General features: G+C 46.6%; 1 protein-coding gene across 1 annotated transcript in view; it reads left to right on the top strand.

Moving 5' to 3' along the window:
* Nucleotides 1-1,849: 1,849 nt before the first annotated feature.
* Nucleotides 1,850-21,396, top strand: part of LOC140686138 (pleckstrin homology domain-containing family M member 1-like) — a 33,041-nt gene continuing 13,494 nt past the window's right edge. Inside the window, 5 exon segments of the mRNA XM_072939014.1 lie at nt 1,850-1,966; nt 7,788-7,875; nt 9,934-10,181; nt 11,899-12,525; nt 19,400-19,805. Coding sequence (XP_072795115.1) covers nt 7,828-7,875; nt 9,934-10,181; nt 11,899-12,525; nt 19,400-19,805 — 1,329 coding nt within the window. The 5' untranslated portion in view covers nt 1,850-1,966; nt 7,788-7,827.

Below are 21,396 nucleotides of genomic sequence, written 5' to 3'. Positions count from 1 at the left end.
CACACTTGGTCAACAGGGGCTCAACCGAAGCCTGGGACACAGCCCTTCTCATGCCCCACATCTGTTTTCCTGCATCATAACCGTTTGCCTATTATGCCCTCATTTCAATAAAATTAGCCTTGCAGGTTAGAAGTACCCATCATGCACCAACACCATGACACTTCTGATCCAGCCTAAATAAGGACAAAAATCAGGATGAAACTGGATGAAGATCAGGGACTAGGACCCCAGACCCTTTCCTCCCTGATGAATATTCCGCCCATTCATTTTTACAGTCTATGTAACCAACCTGCCAAAGAAACTCGGGGAAGCCGCTCACCTGAGCCTGCTGGCTCTCCCCTTGAGACAGTACTATCCATCCTGTAATAAATTCTCACTTTACTCTTTTACTACATCTTGTCTCTGAATTCTTTCTGGGACAAGAACCTGGAAAACCAGTTACATCCACCAGCAACATCTTTGGCTGGCCAGCCAGGAGATTTGGTAAGCCAATGCCTCTCACCTCCCTTGTGCTTGAAAGGCTCACTCTCTCCCTCTGCCTCCCCATCTCTCCCCTTCCCTCCCCTTCCCTCCCTCCCTCCCTCATCCTCCCCATCTCTCCCCTTCCCTCCCCTTCCCTCCCTCCCTCCCTCATCCTTATCATCAGTCATCTCTTTCGGACCTACTGCCGCAAAAATGTGGCCAGGAGTTGAGCATGCAAATCCCTCTACAGCGCTTGCCACTAAAAATGTCTCTCCTGCGAGGGTGAGAGAGACAATAGGTCTGCCTGCCCACCGGAAGACAATTCCCACGCCACGTTATCTTGGCTCATAGTTAAAAACATAGCACTGCACCCCCAAAAAAGACTACTTTTGGCCTTGGGAGCCTGCCTCAGTCCCAAGCCAGAGGAGGTCTCCCTTTCACCCCATATTGTAAACGCCACTGTCTGGAACACCAAGGTCTCTGACAGAGCAACTATCGTCAGGCTACCATTAAAAATGAGACCGCCTGAGACTATAGGTAAGCCTCTTCAACCAAAGGCCAAAGCGAGTGCCGTAATTTAAAATGTTCCCAAACCTAGAGAGGATCCTCAAAAGTGTTTGTAAATAAGTTTCCAAAATGGGAGACTGCCAGTCTAACTAAAATAACCACAACTGCTATTTAGAGCCTGACAGAATTTTGGGAAAAAAAAGACTTCTTCCCTAAGCTGAATAAAAATAAAAAACTGTTCTTGTTTTACAAATCTAGTCTTTACAAAGCAAAAAAACTAAAAACAAAGACTCAAAAATAAACAAAATGAGAACTCTTAGGTAAACTTAAAATAACGATGTTTAAAAATGTCTAAAATTGTCTCTGGCAATTTTGGTAGTTGAAACTTAAAACTAAGTTAAATTTTAAAAAACTCACTGTCATTTATAAAATATTAAAACATTCATTGCTATGCAGGTATAAATTTATCTACCTTTGCCTTAAAAAAAAAACTAAAGTGTAAGTTTCCAATCCAAAAAAAAAACCACTGATACGACAACCAGTTCACAATTGCCTGTGGGTTTTTTGTTTGTTTTTATCACCCACAGCAACAACAGCGCTGAGGCTAGGCCAGGGCAGGAACTCGGAAGCCAGAATTTCGTGTGACACACTCCCTGCGGGAAGCGGGCGTTAAAGACGCGTTTCAGCCGTGGCCGCGGCCTCGCCTCTCCGCGCCAGGCTCCGGTGTCTCTCTGAGTCCCAGTCCCCCCAGACGTTATACTCTCGGAGCTGGGAACCGTTGGACATCCCAGAGCTCCGGCCCCGCCCCGCGGCTCCTCGCGGCCACGCGACTGGCTCCTCGGGCGGGGGCGGGGCCGGACACCGAGCTGACGTGATGGCGTCAGGCGCCGCGGCCGCCGCTTCCTGTTGTCAGTGGCCCGGAGGCCTCAGCGTCGGGTCCGAGGCTTAGGGGCTGCAGCGGCTGGGAGTGCCCTCGACCCCCTCCCCGCCCACTCTGGTGAGTTAGGGGTCGGGGTCGGGGCCACTGCGGGCAGCGGAGGGGCGGGAGGGCCGAGAGGCGAATGGGCGGGGGCACAGGAGCCCTCTCTGTGATCCCACAGAGACGTGCCTTGAGACTGCCCTGCTTCAGAGCCCTCACCCTTCCCAGCCCAAGCCCCGCGCCACACTCTGACCCTAGCCTTCAGCCTGCTTTGCTTGTCCCCTCCATTTCCCACCTGTGACCTGGCCTCAGCCCTACCCCCACCCCCTGACCACCAGTCTAGCATAAATGCAGCCTCACCCTTGACCTCACTCTAGTTGAGTTCCAACCCCGACCTTGGCCACATCCCTCAGCCTCCCTTTAATACATCTCATCTTCACCATTCAATCCCTTTGGCAATTCTAATGCTGCATACAAGCCTCCTTGAGCCCACCATTCTGGTTTGCCCTTTTTAGGATCAGTTTTCTTACCTGAATTTCCCACACACCCCTGCTCTGCTCCCCAAGGTCTGTCCATCCTGGACACCCCACCTCTGTCCCACCCTCATTTAAGACCTGCCACCAAAGGAGATGCCCTGTTGAGCTCATCCTTTTCTTTTTGATAACTCTGATTTCAGCCCTTTCCTGAGTCTTAAATGTATCTTCTTGTGAGCCCAAGAGCCAGACTCAACCCCTAACTTCCTAGCCCACCATATACTTCCTTTCCATCTTCAAGCATCCTGAGGACAGCTCCATGCCTAAGTGTTTGCTCAGCTGCCCCCCGACTCTTGGTGCCCCAGTTCCTATCACCCCCACCTAATCTTATTAAAAGTGATGTCTCTTGTCCTTTCACCTCTGCTGTCCCCACCTGAGCTCCACACCTCAACTCTGCGCCCATTCTTCCCTTGACCCCATCCCCATTCAGTCCGAGAATTTAGTGCAGAATCCCCTGCCAACCGCACAAGCTGCCCCTCAACCGTCAAATTTAGGAGCTTGCTCAGAACCCAGCATTTAGAGACTGAGCAGCTTGGTAGGTGCATGCAGGGCCTCAGGTGGTAAATAAGTGTGGAGAAGGAGTGATTCCTGCTTTGGGTCAGGGGCTTTTCCTGGGTACCTGGTCCCACGTACCTGCCCCTGGGAATTAGGTGTCTGGCATTCATCTTAAATTACCTGTGCTGGTTGCTGGAATGGTAGGTATCACCCAGATACCTGGAACGTGCGGGTTGGCCACTCAGTTAGCTCACTCAGCCTGGGGCAATGGAAGCCGTCACTTCCTTTTGGCTGGTTTTCTGGCTGGGGAGAAACCTGAGTACCTCTGTATGGGATTCACTGTGATCACAGAACCACGTCCATGTGTGTTGCCCTGGCACTTGTAAAGGACCCTCACCCAGTGCTCCTCTCAGCTAGAGCTAATAGCAGACTCCAACACAGAACACAAGGAATGTGATGGAAGCCAGAGATGATGGTACGTGTTGTGAAGAGTACGAGTAAGAGGGTCCTGAGGAGGCCAAGGCGGATAAGCAGGCACAGAGGCTGTCAGATCACTTCCTCTTTTTGCAGGTGCTGGATCACTGAGTTTTGGCCATTTGGTTAGCCATGGGGAGCTGAGTTATCTCATAGTGGCTGAGGCAGACGGACAGTCCTGAGGCACCCAAACCCCATGCTCAGCATTTATAATCTAGGCTTTTGGGGTACAAATTCTTTCTAAATTCTGATGACCTACCTTCAAAGGGTTGGCCATTTGGCAGCAGTTTTAAAGGGTCTCAAACAGGACCTGTTGTCTTTGCTTGCCATTTATATAGTCTGTTCCTTTGAAAGCTGAATGCCCTTCCTCCTTCAGTACCCACCCCCCTCCACATTAAGGTGCAGTATATCTGAATGGTGTTCAGCCTCCTGGCAGTGTGGTTTAGAATTGGCGGTGCGCCAGTTGTTTCCCACCACTTAAGAGTTGTAAACCTCAACTTTTCATGGTCTTTGAAATGAAGATTACCTGCCCTGAGCCTTATTTTTATTTCATTCATCTGTTCATTCAGCAAGTATTTTTTGAGCACCACTGTGTGCCTGCGTTTTTCCAGGCATTAGAAGTGGTGAATGAGTCAGGCAAAGTTCAGAGTTCGGTCCTTGCTAGAATCCTGAGGGACGTAGGACAAGAATGTGGGGGAGATGGGTGTTACCGGATGGAAGGAAGGAGGGAAGAAAGAAAGATACCTAGTGTTCACTGCCTTCACATTTCTGGCCTCAGTCACTAGCCCTTGGTTTGGGAATCACAGGCTAGACATTTCTCACCCTCCAGCTGGTGTCCAGTTGCTTCAAAGGCCTCATTCGCCTAAACTCACAGGACACTTGTCCAGAAATCCAACTTTCTTCAGGTGGAAGGAGGTGCTGTCTACTCACTCAGCACTCACATGTCTGAGAGATCAGCTGCCTTTCTGAATCAGAAGATAACTTTGTCATTCTTTTCCAAACATGACTCATTGATTGATAACAGCAGCTGGATGGCTTAAACTTCGGGCTGTTTGTTCTGAACAGCCAGGTACAGAATTGGATTCAGGCTATAGAGAGAAAGCTATTGGGAATGGCTAACTCTCTAAGGAGAAGAGGTTGCTGTTTATTGATGGATGGAGTATTTCAGAAGCAGTGAAGCCAGGTCATCCGTTTCGTCTTTTAATGTAAGTCTCACCCAAGCCATCTTTTCTTTCTTTCTGGGTCTCTGGAGGCAGTGAAATTGGACGTATATGGAAGGCCAGGAAGGTATAATGAAGAAAAACAAGCAGAACAATTCCTCCCTGTGTGTTGGAACATTTAAGAAAGGACAGCTGTGGAACTTGGGTACCATGGAAGGGACCTGGCCTCAGCTGGTTGGGACTATAGACCTGATGGGCAAGATGGTTTCTTGTGGATTTTAGCCTTATTTGATAAAATGGAGCTTCTGAGTGCTAAGTTAATTATTACTTAGTCTATAAGTAAATAATTTTGCCTGAAACTCTTAGAACCAAAGACCTGAGATGGTTTGATCTGATGAAAGGCACAGGAATGTGGAAACCAGAGAATTCTGTCCCTTACATGGGGCTCTTTTCTGCTGAGCCTCAGTTTTCTCCTGTGTAAAAGAAGGATAATCATCCTTCTGTCACAAGACTGTTTTAAGAAGTAAATGAGATTAGAGAAGGGTGAAGAGCTGTGTCAGGATGAATCGATACTTAGGGAGTGAGGTAGACTTCACATGGTTAGGAGTTGCCTAAAGGGAAGACAGAAGTCACCTTTTCTGCTAAATTTCACCAGTGATGTTTGAAGAACCCTTTGGTAATATTACTCTAGTTCTCTTCTTACTCTTTTTAGCCTAAATCACCTTGAAGCCACACCTCTTCTTGGTTTGGTTCTTGGTGTCAGTGAAGAGTGTTCTGAGGACCGGAAGTGAAACCAGTCCCATGGGATGGTAGATTGGGGGTCTGGGCCTCCCAGGAGAATGATGGGGTGCTGATGCAGCACTCAGGAGACCCAAAGTCCCATTGTGGTCCCACCACCAAGTTCTCGAGTCCTAGGCTGTCAAATTCCTGCCTCTGAGCTGGTTTCCTGCCTGCCCGAGGCACGATGGAGCAGACACGCACAGGTAGGGAGCTGAGGCTGCCTGCAAAGTGTGCCCTGAGTTGTGGCCTGAATCCCAAAGCCTCAGTCCTATTGTATGAATTGTCAAGTGGCTGTTCTCCTTCTGGACTCCTCTGCACTCTCGTCAGTCATTTGGTGGCTTTTCCGACACTTGGTTTTAGGCGACAGTTACTCATCTCTTGTCTCGCCCTGCTCTGGTCTCTCAGCGTCAGCTTTCTTCGGGGTTTTAGCAGACCATTCCTGGGCTGGGGCACCCGCTTACGAATAAGCTTCCTTCCCTCCAATGAATGTTATTTTCAGTTAATTAGTTAATGAGGCCTTAATGGGCCCAGGCTATCATTCAGATTGTTTTGGTGAAGGCATTCCAGGCCTGGCCTGTGGCTGGCTGAGGGAAGGGCAGTTTTGGAGCTTGAGGCTCTGTCTAGAAGGTCAGGCCTGAGGGAAAGCCTTTGGCTGCTGGAATTGCTGAAAGGGCCTGGAGCCCAGAGTCTTGGAGCCAGAGAGTCTGGACTTGACCTCCTGGGCTACACTAGGTAACCTGGAAGGAACCTAGTCTCCAGGCTCAGGCATTTTTTTCAGGAGGGACTGTCTGCAGCACATACCCCTTTTCCTGTTCCCTGGGTGGCCAGAGTGTGGCGAAGGGCCCCTGAGAATCCCTGGTGTGTGGGAGGGGGAGCATGGTGAGAGTGAGGCAGTCAGACGGGGGCCAGTGTTCTATGGTCTGTCACACCCTGAGCAGAGCTGGCTCTGCAGGGGCCGCCTTCCTAACACTTCTCTCCTTCTGCATGTCCTTACTTGTTGAGGTTGACTCTGGGTCCTGTTTACCCTTCACCAACTCCAGAAGCCAAGGATTGAATCAGAGCATCTTCCACTGTCTAGGGCAACGCTGCTTCTCCCATTTCCAAGCGTCATGCTCGCTATCCTCCTGTAAACCTTTCCCACCAGACTGACCTCAGTGTTCCACTGCACCCCCTCACCTGGACCCCCAGCTGAAGAACCCTCCTCCTAGGCCCCCCTGCCCTTTTGCCCCCCCCCCACCCCTTAGCCCTGGCTCACACCTGCCTCTTCCAGAAGAGCAGTGATCACACCTCTTCAGAAGTCTGGGGGTTTCCCTTGAGCTGGGGTTGGCGTTGTCCTGACCAGAGGTAGTGGTGTCGGCCACTTAGTAGCCCTGGAATCTTGGGAATTTCCTTGACCCGGGTCAGCTTCTATTTCTCATCTGTCATCTGAGGTAATTAAAATGCTCCTAGGGTGGTTAGAAGGAATGAATGAGGCAATATACGTAAACGGTACAAAATCCATTGAGCATGACTTGATTTTGTTAACTTCTTTGGGCCATGAGTTTTTGAGAGCAAAGACAACATAACCTTTTTCTTTCTTTTTTTCTTCTTTTGGTGTCCATTCATGCTTAGCTATGTGACTTACTAGAGATGTGTTTAGATGTGGGTGGGGCCAGGCCAGGCAGCAGTCCCCTCAGGCTCAGGCCAAAGGCCCCACCCCATCCTTCTTACCCTCAGCCACCCCCACGAGAGGGCCTGAGAGATTTACCTGTGTACTGACTTCAGCTACTTGTGCACACTCATTTAGGCAATAGCATTCTTTGCTTGTAGATTTGGGTGGCCACATCCACTAGGGTTATAGATATCCTTGGTAAATATCAGGCCCTGTGCTCGGTGTTTTCCACATTCATAACCTCCATTTGAGAGGCCCGGTGCGTGCCCCAGCATGCTTAGCTGGTTAGTGTCAAATTGAGATTAGAACCCGTGTTGTTCTCCTTTAGACATATTCCTGTGCAGCTTAAACTAGACCCTCAGCCCAAAGGAGAAGCAGATGTGTAGCAAGAGAGCCCTTCCTTTTGAAGCTGTTTCAGTTGTGCTTTTCCCCACTGAGTTGGCCGGCCCTGGGCTAGGACAGGAGTCAGGGGACAGTGGCAGGGCCCAGGCCCTGAATGTGAATGGTGAGCCCTGCACCAGCTTTTCATTCCCTGCTTTTCATGTCAGCCATTGGTGTGGAGTAAAGAGCCTTTTGTACCCACCCTTGGGGCAGACCCACCCATGTCACATAGGGACCCTCAGCTCATGAGATCCGAAGCCTCAGACGTTTTTTCCTTCCTTGTCTCCTTCCTTAAAATCTACTCTTGGTTTTCACTTTTGGGTTCAAAGTCCTTCCAGTTGCAGTTTGAGTAAGATGAAGGCTGGGGGTGGGGAGGAGATTGGCTGAGGCAGTGATCATTCATGTGGTCTCGTGTATCTCTTCAGGTGTCATGTGATTCTTCTGGGAGCTGCTGCTTGAGTGGAGATGCTCTCAGTGGTGGAGAATGGACTGGACCACTCGGCTGCCATCCCGGTAGGTAACAAAGGAGGATTAAGGGTGGGGGAAGGGATGCTCAGGACAGCCATTCCTTTGATTTTTCTCACTTTGAAATGAGTTGGCACTGTCCAGAAAGAGAAGACTTGAGAAAAAGTTATAGCAGAAGCAGGCTCTGAAGAGATCCTGCCCTTTCTAGATCATCTTATTGGTGATAAAATGAGGATTTATAAAAAAAAAATGGAGATTTAATATAGGTTACCCGAAGACCAAGAATTCCTCCAAAGAAGATATACAAATGACCAATAAGTACATGAAAAGATGCTCAACATCATTAGACATTAGACAAAGACAAATCAAAACCACAATGAGATACTTCTTCGTAACCACTAGAATGGCTGTAATCAAAGTGGCAGACAATAATATGTATTGGTGACGATGTGGAGAAATTGGAACCCTCATACATTGCTGGTGGGAATGTAGAATGGTGCAGCCATTGTGGAAGACATTTTGATAGTTCCTCAAAAAGTTAAGCATAGGGTTGCGTATGACCCAGCAATTCCACTCCTAGGTATATATGCAAAAGAATTGAAAACATATGTCTACACAAAAACTTGTTCATGAATGTTCATAACAGTGTTGTAGCCAAAAAGTGCAAACAACCCAAATATCTATTAATTGGTGAATGGATAAATAAAATGTATACCTATGCCATATTTGGCAATAAAAAGGAATAAAATACTGATATATGCTATAACATAGACAAACCTTGAAAACATGCTGAGGGAAAGAAGTTAGACACAGACGGCTGCATGTTGTATGAAATGTCCAGAACAGGCAAATCCACAGAGACAGGAAGATTCATGGTTGCCAGGGGTTTGGGGAGAGGGGAATAGTGAATGACTGCTATGGGTACCGTGTTTCTCTGCAGGGCAGTGAAAATGTTCTAAAATTAGATAGAGGCAATGGTTGCACAGTTCTGTGAATATGCTGAAAGCCACTGAGCTGTAAATTGTAAATGAGTGAATTTTATGCTGTGTAAATTATGTCTTATTAAAGCTGTTCTAAAAAAAAGAACATTTAACTTTTCAAAGAACATTAACATTAATTGTGTTGGCTAAAATAAAAATGAAACACTGAAATATTTGTCCATAATCCTTACCTAATAATTTAAGCCAGTTTTTCTCAGCTCCCTCTAAGCTTTTCCACTTAGGTGATTCTGACATACTTGCTTATATTATAATAGAACTATCTTTACTCTGTATTTCCAAAGGACTTTATGTTTTTTAATAGTTTATTCACTTAGCAAACATTTATGGAGTACACGTGTCAGGAACCAGGCCTAGTGTTGAGGGCACGAGGATAAATTGAAAAAACTAGCCCTGCCCTCAAAGAGTAATCCCCCCAGTGCTGTAAATCATGAAGTATTCTTTCCATTTAACAGATGAAGAAATTGAGGTTCAGAGAGGTTAAGTGAAATGTCTGAGGTGACCCAGCTGGTGACTGACAGCTGAGACTAAACCTCGGCTTCAGTCGCCACGTCTAGGCTCTTTCCTCACGTAGAACGTGCTCCTGTTTCTTAGTGGTTTTGTTGTTGTTGATGTTGTTCTAAAGCAGTGCCTTTTGCCTCTTAACTTATTCTCTGTGGAATGTTGGTCACGTGAATAAGGTGGGAGGCCTCACCCCTGTCCTAGGTTGGATTACCCGCGCTCCCATAGCTGTAACTGTGATGGAGCCAGGGTTTACACTCAAGACTTATATGGCTGTCAGCTCACTGACATTTAAAAAACAAAAACCCCACAAATGTCTTTGGGGAAAAAAACTGACAACAGTATCTCTGGGTGGTAGTAGTGTGTTTCCTTTTCCTCTCTATGCTTTCTCTTTATTCTCTACATTATTAGTTACATTAATTTATTAATTTTGTATTACTGTAATAAAGTTACATTGCATTACATACATTAGTTAGTCTGTGCCAGTTTTGCTACAGAGATAGAAGTTTGTGCAGGTACACGGACCCTCGTTTCTGGCAACAGAGTTACACTGCAGGGGGTGCCATGGGATCTTCTAAAGTCCTGTATTATGTTGGGCACTGCCTAGGTCATCAAGAAGAAGCTAGTGGGCTCCGTGAAGGCATTGCAGAAGCAGTACGTGTCCTCGGACACAGTGGTCACGAGCGAAGACGGGGACGCCAACGCCATGTGCAGCGCCCTGGAGGCCGTCTTCATCCACGGCCTGCACGCCAAGCACATCCGGGCGGAGGCCGGAGGGAAAAGGAAGAAAAATGCCCACCAGAAGCCTCTGCCCCAACCTGTCTTCTGGCCCCTCCTGAAAGCTGTCACCCACAAGTGAGAGCCCGGGGTGGTGTTGTGGGACCAGGGGAGTCGGGGAGGAGCTTCAGAGTGTGCGACACAGGGCTCTTCCTCTCCAGCTGTGTGGAAAAGCCACTGAGACTCTGTGTCCTTAGAGTGGAGATGGGTGAGGTAGGGGTAATTATTAAACCAGGCCTCTGTGAGCCTCTCAGGGGATGGCCTGGGGCAGCTTCAAGTCCCTGGGCTGGTCTCTTGGGCAGGAGCAGAAGCTGCCTTTTTTTTTTTAACCACACTCTGGCAAGTTTGCTAGTTGCAGTGGAGGTTTTGTGACCTGCAAAGCCTAAAATCTTTCCTGTCTGATTGTTCCCAAAAGTTTGCTGACCCAGCCTTAGAATATTTGCAACATCTGTGTGCTAAGTGTCATACTTATACCAAGGTCTGGGTTTTTTTGTTTGTTCGTTTTTAAGAAGAGTGGCATCCAGGTAGAGCATCTGAATGTGTGCCCTGATACTTGTCTTGCTGGCCCTGCCCTTAACCACCTGGGCTTTGGAGCAAATGGCTGGCACTGTGCCTCTCAAGGCTATTAAATGCCACCTTCTGCCCGAAGGTGCCTTGTCAGTCTCTACTCTTCCTTTCTGTGCTTACTGCCACTGCCCTATCTCAGGTTCTTACCTCACTCCTGGGTGATAGTGCCTTTCTAATTGTCCCCCTTATCTCATTCTGTCTTTCCTTTGGTCAGACAGCCAACATTTACTGAGCTTAAGCTCACGGGAGCTCAGTCACTGAGTTCTGCAGAGTATGGCCCGAGCTCCCATGGAGGAGACGTGTGGTAGTCAGAGGAGGAGCATTTCAATCAGACCGAGGCACTCAGGAGCTGAGCGTGGCACACATGGGGTCAGATCTTATCCAGGGCACCCCACCCTGAAGTCTTCACAGCTGTGGGCACATCACTTTCCTGTGCAAAGATCTACAGCCCACAGGTTCCCAAATACCAGCCTGGAGTCTGATTCACTTGGTTCGAGCCCCTGAACCTATATCCTGACCTGGTTCCCCAGGTGATTCTGATGCACAGCGGGACTTGTATTGCCCCACTTTGCCTTACCCATTTGATACTCAAGACCCTGCATTAACTGGCTTTGCCACCGAGTCACCCACGCCTCCTCCCCATGCTGTAACTGAAGTGCGCACCACCCTTGCTACAGTCTGTTGCTTTCTTACCCTTTATGCCTTTGTTGCTGTCAGTCCCCCGTGCCTCGAAGACTCTCCTTCCATCTTTGCCTCTTGACATCCCTCAAGGCTTGGCTTGTATCCTACCATTTCTATGGCGTTTTTCTTGCTCCAACCCAGAAATGATTGCCCAGCCCCCACCCTAGCTCTCCGAACAACAGGGCTCACCTGAGTGTGCCTTTGGGAGGTGGTTAGGGCTAAGGGTAGGGACCATATCTTTACCCTGTCTTCACAGTTCCAAGGACCTTGCACGTAGGGCTTAGCAGACATGTCCTGGGTGAGCAGATGATGTCAGGGGCCCATGGGGTAGTTGTAATAAAAATGGCAGTTATCCTTCATGACACCACCCTACGAATGTTGGGTGTTGTAATATTTCTAAATTCCCCGTAGAACGCTATTCTCCAAGAATTTTTCATGCTCTGTATATCTGCAGTCTTGTTACTGGCTCTTTCTAACCAGTGGGTAAAACAACATCTCAGTGACTGGAAGTTGTTTCTTGAAACAAGTTTGTTCTCCCCCTTCCCAGAGACATCATCTCAGAATTGGAGCACCTGATCTTTGTCAGCACGGATGTGGGCCGCTGCCGGGCCTGGCTGCGGCTGGCCCTCAACGATGGCCTGATGGAGTGCTACCTGAAACTGCTCCTCCAGGAGCAGGCCCAGCTGTGCGAATACTATCAGCCCACAGCCCTGCTCCGGGACGCCGAGGAGGGCGAGTTCCTCCTCAGCTTACTGCAGGGCCTGACATCCCTGTCCTTCGACCTCTCCTACAAGTCTGCCATCTTGAATGAGTGGACGCTCACCCCACTGGCCCTCTCTGGGCTCTGCCCACTCTCTGAGCTCGATCCCCTCACTACCTCTAGTTCACAACTACAGCGGAAGGAATCCTTGGATTCAATTTCCCACTCCTCAGGCTCAGAGGACATCGAAGTCCAGCACTCGGGCCATAAGATCCGGCGGAACAGGAAGCTCACTGCCTCCTCCCTCATCCTGGACACGGCCAGTTCGTCCCAGCTCTCTTGCAGCCTCAACTCTGATAGCTGCCTCCTCCAAGAGAACGGCTCCAGGAGCCCAGACCGTTCCGAGGAGCCCATGTCCTACGACTCAGACCTGGGGATGGCAAATGCCGATGATTCAGACCCATCTCTGCAAGAGTAAGTACCCCCCCCTTCCTTCTTCCTTCTTCTCTTCCTCTTGCCCTCCCTCCCTCCCTTCCTGTAGCATGTGACTGCCTGTCACCGAGCACTGTCCTCTGTGAGGGCAGAAGGGCAGACAAAGGGGCCATGGACTCTCCCTCAGGGACTGGAGATGCTGGAAGCTGTCCCCGGAGGCAGACTGGGGCCAGTGAGAAGGATGGGTGTAGATGGAGCCCCAGCACTGTCCTGGGTGATCTCTGACAAGGTCTTAGGATTCAGTGTAAAGTAACATTGTCCTCTTCATCTAGAAAGAAGGAAGCTAATAATAGTTCAGAGCTATAAATACAACTTCCAAAAAGTGCAACAAAGCATAATGCGTAAGGGTGATCTTCTGGGACCTCACAGAAGACCTTCTGGAGGACACAAAACCTAAGTGATTCCTGGAGCGGGTGGCAGACAAATGGGGACAAGCAAGTGTGTGGACGAAGGAATACATAGAGTGAGAACTTGGCTAGAGGAGGGAGCCTGGGCAGAGCCTATTTCATTCAGGCTTTTTAACATTAATTTTTGAATAGATAATCTTTTTATGGTTAAAAAAGATCTAAAATGTATACAGTGAAAAGTGTTTTCCCACCCCTGAAACCATAATTATTAAATTCTGCGTATTTTTCTAGTATTTCTAAATTCATCTGTAATAAATAATAATATGCAGATTTAGATTTTTTCTTCCTTATTTCTTATTCTCCCACTTCTTTCCACAGAAGCTACTATAAATTATAAGTACACTATTCTACACCTTGTTTGGGAGATCTTTTCTTCTGTCTTTCTTCTATTTTTTTCCAGATTTTTTCCATTGTATGAATATACTTTAGTTTATTGAATCAGCCCTGAATTTCATGGACATTAGAGTTCAGTGTTTTTATAACTAATACGTTTATGTGGTCTTTTAGTTCTATGCAAGTTATCTCTATTCAGAAGCAAAACTGCTGAGCCAGGGGATAAATTAATTTGTAATTTTCACAGATATTGCCTATTTACACTTGATCAGGAATGCACCTCTGTCTTCTCAGCCTTGTCAACAGAAGGTGTTACCAAGTCCAAACTCGTTCTGCTGGCCTCACGACAGGCCAGTAAATTGGGAGACAAGGTGTTGGGGCAAGGAATAGCGACTTTATTCGGAAAGCCAGCAGACCGAGAGGATGGCCAACTAATGTCTTGGAGAACCATCCTGCTCTAGTCAGAATACAGGCTCCTTTTACACAAGAAAAGAACAGGGGAGGGGGTGTGGTTGGTTGTTGCAAACTTCTTGCTGTAGAAATTCTTTGCTCCTGCAGTTGCCCACGTGGGCCAGGTCATGGTGCTCCTGCAAAACCTCCAACAAAACAAAGGTTATTTTCCATTCTGCAGCTTGTTATCTTTATGTAAGTGCAGAAGTGTTAGTATCCTTAAAGGTCAGACGCTTGAGAAAAGGCTCTCCCTTTTACCAGGCAGGCTACAGGCAACATTCACTTACAAAAGGTGCAGAGCTAGCAGGAATAAACCTAGAAAAAAGGGTGCGGTGGTTAAAACTAAAGGAACAGATCTAATATAGAGTCAGATTTGTTCTCCTCTATTACAAAGGGATTATCAAACTTATGGATATTTGCTCCATCTAGTAGGTTAAAAAATGGCAACCGTTTATTAAGCATTTCCTTCCATAGGACCCATGTTCCATCAGCCTGTGTTTAGGGCCTTCTTTCCACTCCTGCTGTTCCTCTCCTCACCCCGACCTTGGTTCAGGTCTTTGCAGGGTTCCCATCTGGTGTGGGAGTAACACCAGGATTGGGTAATCATGGACTAGGCTTGGAGCAGATCTAGTTTCAGGTCCTGTCCCACCACTCACAAGCCCAGTAATGTCCCGCAAATGCTAACTCTTTTTGAAGTTCTGTTTCTTTGTATTTAAAATGGGAATTCCCTCATTGGACTGTTTGGGAATTGAATCAGATGCCTGTTAGTGAGTTGCACACATAAAAATATCAGGTCGGGCCCAGAAACACTGAGCACATTAGACAGAATTTTTAAATAGATATAGCGTGCTGGGGAGGAGCAGCCCCCACCCTAGAGGCGGCTGGACCCGTGGCGTGACTGAGGCCCAGTCACCTGTCTTAGCCCTGAGTTGTCTACCTCCTCCCGCAGACCAGCTGGCCTTCTCTGTGTCATGTGCCTTGCCTTTATCTTTCATGGGTCTTGTGATTGGAAAATTCCAGCTTAAAGTCGTTGAATCAGTGACCATCCACTCTGTGTGGGAAGTGTTGTCCTGGGCATTATGGGGGAACTCAAGGGGAGAGGGTCAGGATATACAGACCAGCTCTGGACAGTGATGTGAGGAACTGGCCAACACTACACACACACACGCACAAGTACGCCTCCAGCACCAGCATTCTTGGAGCTGGACTGGAAGTTAGTCTGTGAGCATCCACAGAGACCAGCATTTCTTGGAGCGTATGTTTTAAGGGTAAAGATACTAACCAACAGTTAAGAGTTTGCTTAAGTTGTAATGTTACTTAAATGTCTGTAACTTAGAATTAGGCATCAACACCTTGTGCTTACAACTCTTACAACTATAAGATCAAAACATCTGCAAATTAAGCATGAAGCAAAGTAACATTCCAAATGAAATTTAATAATTTAGTGTTTTGCAGAAACCAAATTACAGTTTGCCTTGTGAAGAGAGGATTGACTGCCCTGAATATCTTCTTTTGTGTTCATTGGGTCTGAATTATAGTTGTCACTGAGAAGTGTAGGTGCAGTCTAGTGACAAAGAGTGTGGGCTCAGGAGCCAGACTGCCTGAGTCCTCCACGAACCAGCTTTGCCACTTTGGGCAAGTTATTCAGCCTTTCTGACCTTGATGTCCTCCGTAAAAGGCAGATAAGAATGCTTCAGAGGAATGCTGGGGATGTGAAATGAGTTTAGATACGTAAAGTGCTTAGAGCGATGCCTGACACAGGGTGCATGCTAACCAGATGTTGTCATTTTATTCCTGGATACCTGTGACATCCATTCTCCTACTGTTTGTCCCCATATACACTGCTGCAAAACCCTAGTTAGTAATATTTGTCAGATGTCATCATCATGAGACCTTTCCCTGGGGGACATGAGTCTTAGCATATGCAGCCCATCTCTGTGCTTTTATCAGTGGCCTTTGACTGCCAGATGGTACCATGTGTCACCAACACGATTGTCCGAATGTTTAAGAAAACCGCAGGCTGAGAATCGCTTGTCAAGGGTGCTTTATAAGGTGGCCATCCAGCTTCTCCAGGCCATGCTCTTTATTTCCGTCATACACACACACGTACTTACACTTACATACATAAGTATGTACAATATGTATACTTTTTTCAGATTGTTTTCTAAATGAAATCACAAAGCTTAAAATTTTTTGAATAGAAAGTTTGAAAAACATGACCCTGAACCAGACGGAAGTGGAAGGAGTGTAGCAGTTTCACTGTTTCATTTCTGTGTTTCATTTCCTCTCAGTTTTTGAAAATTTTCTTTCTTTTGCCTTTCCTTCAAAATTTTGTCTCTAGCATTTTTGTTTCCCACTTGATGTACATGTCTCTCTTACTCTCATTGGGTCCTGAAGACCAGTACTGATTCTGGGGAAACTCAGTGAACTTGATTGCACCTTGACCTTGGTTTTGATTTGTTGGAAGCTCTGATTTATCACCCAAGATTCTTGCTGTTTGGTGGCATTTCTTTAGGCATGAAGTCACTCACTTATTCTAACATCTAGTCCGCTCCTATTGTTAAAATCTTTCTTATAGATTTGGATTCATTGATAATTGATAATCATTTTGATAATGCTAGTGAGTATTTTGATAAATCTTCTCTTTTCCTTCTGTTTTTATGTTTGTGTACGTGGAGACTAAGCAGTCTTACCAGTGATAATGAAAACAATTGCAAGAACAAAATGAGGTTGACGGTTGTTGAGTACTTACTTTTTGCTAGACACTCTTCTAAGCACTTTACCTATATTATCTCATTTAATCTTTGTCACAGTCATAAAAGCTGGGTGCTATTACCTCGCCTGCTTTTCAGACAAGGGAGTTAAGTCCATGACCTTCAGTGTTTACATTGTGGGGCCCCCAGCAATGTGCTGACCACGGCCAGGTGGACTCTGGAGCCCTGCTCTTTATCACTCACCGCATCACCTCCCAGGAGCCCCAGAGGAGCTGGGACCTCACAAAGGATGTTAGCAAAAATCTGCCTCCCTAGTTCATTTCAGAAGGGGGCCCCATTCTGTCACAATGGTTTGGACACATATAATCGGTTAGCAAATGTCCCTTCCTCCTCTGCCTGTGGAAGCTACTCCAGAATTTGTCATGGATTGGAATTTTTGTGGGTGTGTTTTAGAGCAAGAACGAGCACTCACCTACCCCTCCCAAGACTATTCCACAAACACATTTACACCTTTCACTGAAAGGTCACTTGTTATTTATTGAGATATGATTCACATACTATAAAATTCATTCTTTTAAAGTATACAATGCAGTGGCTTTTAGTATATTCACAGGGTCGTGAATTCAACATCTACTGCTGTCTAGTTCAAGAACATTCTCATCACCCTCTAAAGAAATCCCTTACCCATTAGCTATGAATTTACCTATTCTGGACATTTAACGTCAGTCAAATCATATAATATGTGGCCTTTTGTGAGGGGCTTCTTTCACTAAGTGTAATGTTTTCAAGGTTCATCCATGTTAGAGCATGTATCATGGCTGAATAATATTCCATTGTATGGCTATACCATAATATACTTTTTCATCAATTAATGGACATTTGTTTTTTTCCCACTTTTTGACTATTATGAATAATGTTGCTGTGAACATTCATGTACAAGTTTTTGTGTGGACATATGTTTTTAAATTTTCTTAGATGTGTACCTAAGAGTAGAACTGCTCAGTCATATAACTCTATATTTAAGTTTCTGAGGAACTACGAAACTGTTTTCCACAGAGGCTACACCATTGTACGTTTCCACCAACAGTATAGAAGAGTTTCAATTTCTCCACATCTTTGCCAACACTTGTTATTCTCTGTCTTTTTCATTATAGCCATCCTAGTGGGTGTAAAGTAGTATCTCATGGTGGTTTTGATTTGTATTTCACTACTGTCTAATGATTTTGAGCACTTTTTCATGTACTTACTGGCTATTTGTATATCTTCTTTAGAGTAATGTCTATTCACATCCTTTGCCTATTTTTAAATTGGGTTATTTGTTTATTATTGAATTGTAAAAGCTCTATATATTCTGGGTACTAGACCCTTACCAGATATAGGATCATCTTTGCATAGAAGATATGCATTAATTTTTCCTATTCTATGGATTGTCTTTTCACTTTTTGATAGTATCCATTTTAAGCAGAAAAGTTTTTAATTTTAATGAAGTCCAGTTTATCTATTTTTTATTAGTTGCTTATGCATTAGATGTCATATGTAAGAAACCATTGCCCCATCCAAAGATATGAAGCTTTATACCTATTTCCTTCTAGGAGTTTTATTGTTTTAGCTCTTACTGTTAGGTCTTTGATCCATTTTGAGTTAACTTTTTTATATGGTATGAGATAGGGGTCCAACTTTATTCTTTTGCATGGAACTTTCCACTTCTCCCAGCACCATCTGTTGAAAAGACTATTCTTTCCCCGCTGAAATGTCTTGGTGCCCATGTTGAAAATCAGTTGCCCAGAAATGCATGGGTTGGTCACTTGTACTTAAGGAAAATGTCTTGAAACATCATTTGGGGTTATGATGGTGTAAATAAAAGCAGAGCTCGCCTAAAAGACAACCAGATGAAAACCTAAGTTCTAAAATCCTCTTTTACATAAGCCCTTGTTAAGGGGAGTTTGATGTGTCTTCTGGACTCAGTCTAAGCCATTCGGGCAGATGTGTGGGATCTCTTGGACTCCAGACAGCTTTCTTGCCACCTGAACTTGCATTTGTCCATGATGTCCTCCACTAGATTCATAAGCAGAGGAAGAGACAGCTAATAGGTTTATCTCAGTAGTAGAACTTGGATTCTTGGAAGCTTCAGGAGAGGGAGGGAGGAGCAGCCACTAGCCAGTGCACGTTCCAGAAGCCTCAGAAGTGTGTGTGTGTGCATGTGTGTGTGTGTGTGTGTACATAAGGCAGTAACACTGACTCCCTGTGCCCCAGAACACCACTGAGGGGCAGGAGGTACCAGTCCCATCGGGAGCACACCCTGTGTTTGCTGGTACCAACACCACACGGCTTGTAGACACTGTCCTCCAGCAGTGGCTTCTGGGAATGTGAGGCCTCTCTGGCTCCACACCCAGCCCGTCACCCCATCCCTGCTGCCCAGTTACTGTTCCAGGAACAAAGTGAGTCCTCACTTCACCCAAGTCCACGTCCCAGGGAGCGGGGTCTTGGTGCCTCAACTGTTTGTGCTGTCGGGGAGCCCAGCGCTGAGACACACTGTCCACCAAAGCTCTGCCGAGCACAGCCTGGGGCAATGACAGCCCACACCACTGTTTATTTGGCTGAGCGAACTCTCCAGGCCCACAGTTAGCCTGTTCAGAAGGTAAAGGCAGTCAGTTCCCATTCACATCAAGTCCTTTTCTCTGCTTTGTGAGCTTTTTCACCTGAGATCCTGGACCCCACAGCTCACCTGCCCACTCAATCTACCTAAGTCCCAGCTGCAAAGAAGCTTCGGTGGGGAGTGTCAGGTGAGGAGGGCTGTGTGGTTGTGAGCTAGGAGGGTAGCATTAAGAGGGTGTTTGTTTTGTTTTTTCAATCACAAAACAGCAGTTTTCCACTCTTCCCACCGCCCCAGTAGCTTCGGGCATTCCACCTGACAAGCCTGTCATACAGGTTTCTCTGTTTAAAAACTTCCAGGGTGTTGTCGGAATTCAGCAAAGCCCAGGTAAACTCTGTACCAACCAACGGACTGAGCGGAGAAACGGAGATCCCCACGCTGCCAGCCTCACTCTCCCTCCACGGCCTTGACACCAGCACACCCCTGCACTTTGATGTACCTGCAGAGCCCCTCCCCGCCCAGGCATTCCCTGGGACTCAAGATGGTGGCCCCAAGCAGGAGCCGCTTTCCCAGGCACCTGGCCCCCTGGGCCGGCTGCATCTGGGCACTACCCAAGCTGGCCCTTCGGGGAGCACTTCAGACCAGCAGCCTCCTAGTCCTGTGAGAGAGACGACCAGAGCCGTCGGCCAAGGGAGTAGCCAGCAGAAGCCTCCAGAGGATGACGGACCTAGGCTGAGCCTTGTGGTTCCCTCACCCACCAGTCCGGTGAGTGGTACAAGCCATGGGGGCGGCGAGGCTGCAGGGGGTTGGTGAATGTCTCAGAACTGGTACAGGGTTTCCCCAGCTAGTGACCCCAAGTGGTCTCCACCTTCTCCCCCTGAGTCCCCTGTCCCTGCATGATTTGGTATTAATAGCTTCATGGTGATGGAGGGAAGGTTTCTTGGTGAGTGGTGGATGTGAGCCAGGCTCTGTGCCCATCACTTCCTGTGGGTTTCTCCTGTCATCTGCGCGTGGACCCTGTGGAGAGGATAATTCTCAGCTGACAGCAGGCTCTCTGCTCTTAACCACTGCCCCTCTCCAGCTTACGGCCTCGAGCAATTCACTTCACCTCACAGAGATTTGGTTTCCTCCTCAGTACTTGTTATTAAATTCACATGTTTATAAAATACTAGGCTTTGAAAATACTCATTTTGCAACATGAAGCAGATTTAGAACCGCATGGTCCACTTTGGCAGCCGCTGGCCATATGTGGCTACTGAACACTTAAAATGTGGCTCGTCCAAACCGAAATAAGCTGTGTAAAATAACCACTGGATTTCGAAGACTTGGTAGGAACAAAAGAACATAGAATGTCTCGTTCATATGTTTTTTGATCACATGTTGAAATGGGAACAATTTAGATACGTATTTCAAATAACATTAAAATTAATTTCAACAGTTTTTCAGAACTTTTTAAAAATTGAAGTATAGTCAGTTACAATGTGTCAGTTTCTGATGTACAGCACAATGTCCCAGTCATGCATATAGATACATATATTCATGCATCTGTTGTTTTTTGGTTTGGTTTGGTTTGGTTTTGGGGGGGGTTATTTATCTATTTTTAGAGGAGGTACTGAGGATTGAACCCAGGACCACCTGCTAGGTGCTAAACATGCGTTCTACCACTTAAGCTGTACCCTCCCCCTCTAAAACTTTTTTAATGTGGTTAGTGGAACATTTTAAATGACACATGTGGCTCGCATTGTATTTCTGTGGGACAGTGCTGTTGTAGAATAAACCAATCCAGACCAGCCTGGGAATGTCCTGGAGAGAGCCTGGCAGCTGGAGAAAGGCTGAAACTGTGGGCCCAGTGAAGCAGCAGCCAAAGCTGTGAACCCAAGCTCTTTTGCCATTTCACATTTGTGCTTGAGTCATGGGAAGCAGAAGTAGGAATTGGTGTGCACGTGCACATGGACACATGAAACCCAGAGCTCATCCCAGCTGCTGTCTGGGGCTCATGTTGGGGATTTAGTCTCTCTTTCAGCTCTGTCTGTACATGTTTCTCCTTTGGCCTGTAGCTTCCAGATCCTATAACTCAGGGGTTGGACCAAGGCCATGAAATAGACTAGAAGAGGTCCACCCACCCCCTTTTTAGCAGCTTTATTATGATATAATTCACATACCATACAATTCACCTAATTAAAGTGTATAATTCAGGTTTTTTTTTTAGTATATTCTCAGAATTGTGCAGCCATCACCACAATCTAATCTTAAAACATTTTCATCTCCCATAAAATTACTTCTATGAGCAATCACTGCCCATCCTGTTCCCCTCCTCCTACCTCACCCCCCTCAACCCCTGGCAGCCACTAATCTA

The sequence above is a fragment of the Vicugna pacos genome, chromosome 16 (genome assembly GCF_048564905.1).
Source record: "Vicugna pacos chromosome 16, VicPac4, whole genome shotgun sequence".
NCBI classification, from domain to species: Eukaryota; Metazoa; Chordata; class Mammalia; order Artiodactyla; family Camelidae; genus Vicugna; species Vicugna pacos.
The sequence above is the reverse complement of the archived record's forward strand: the minus strand, read 5'-3'. Positions and strand labels throughout refer to the sequence as shown.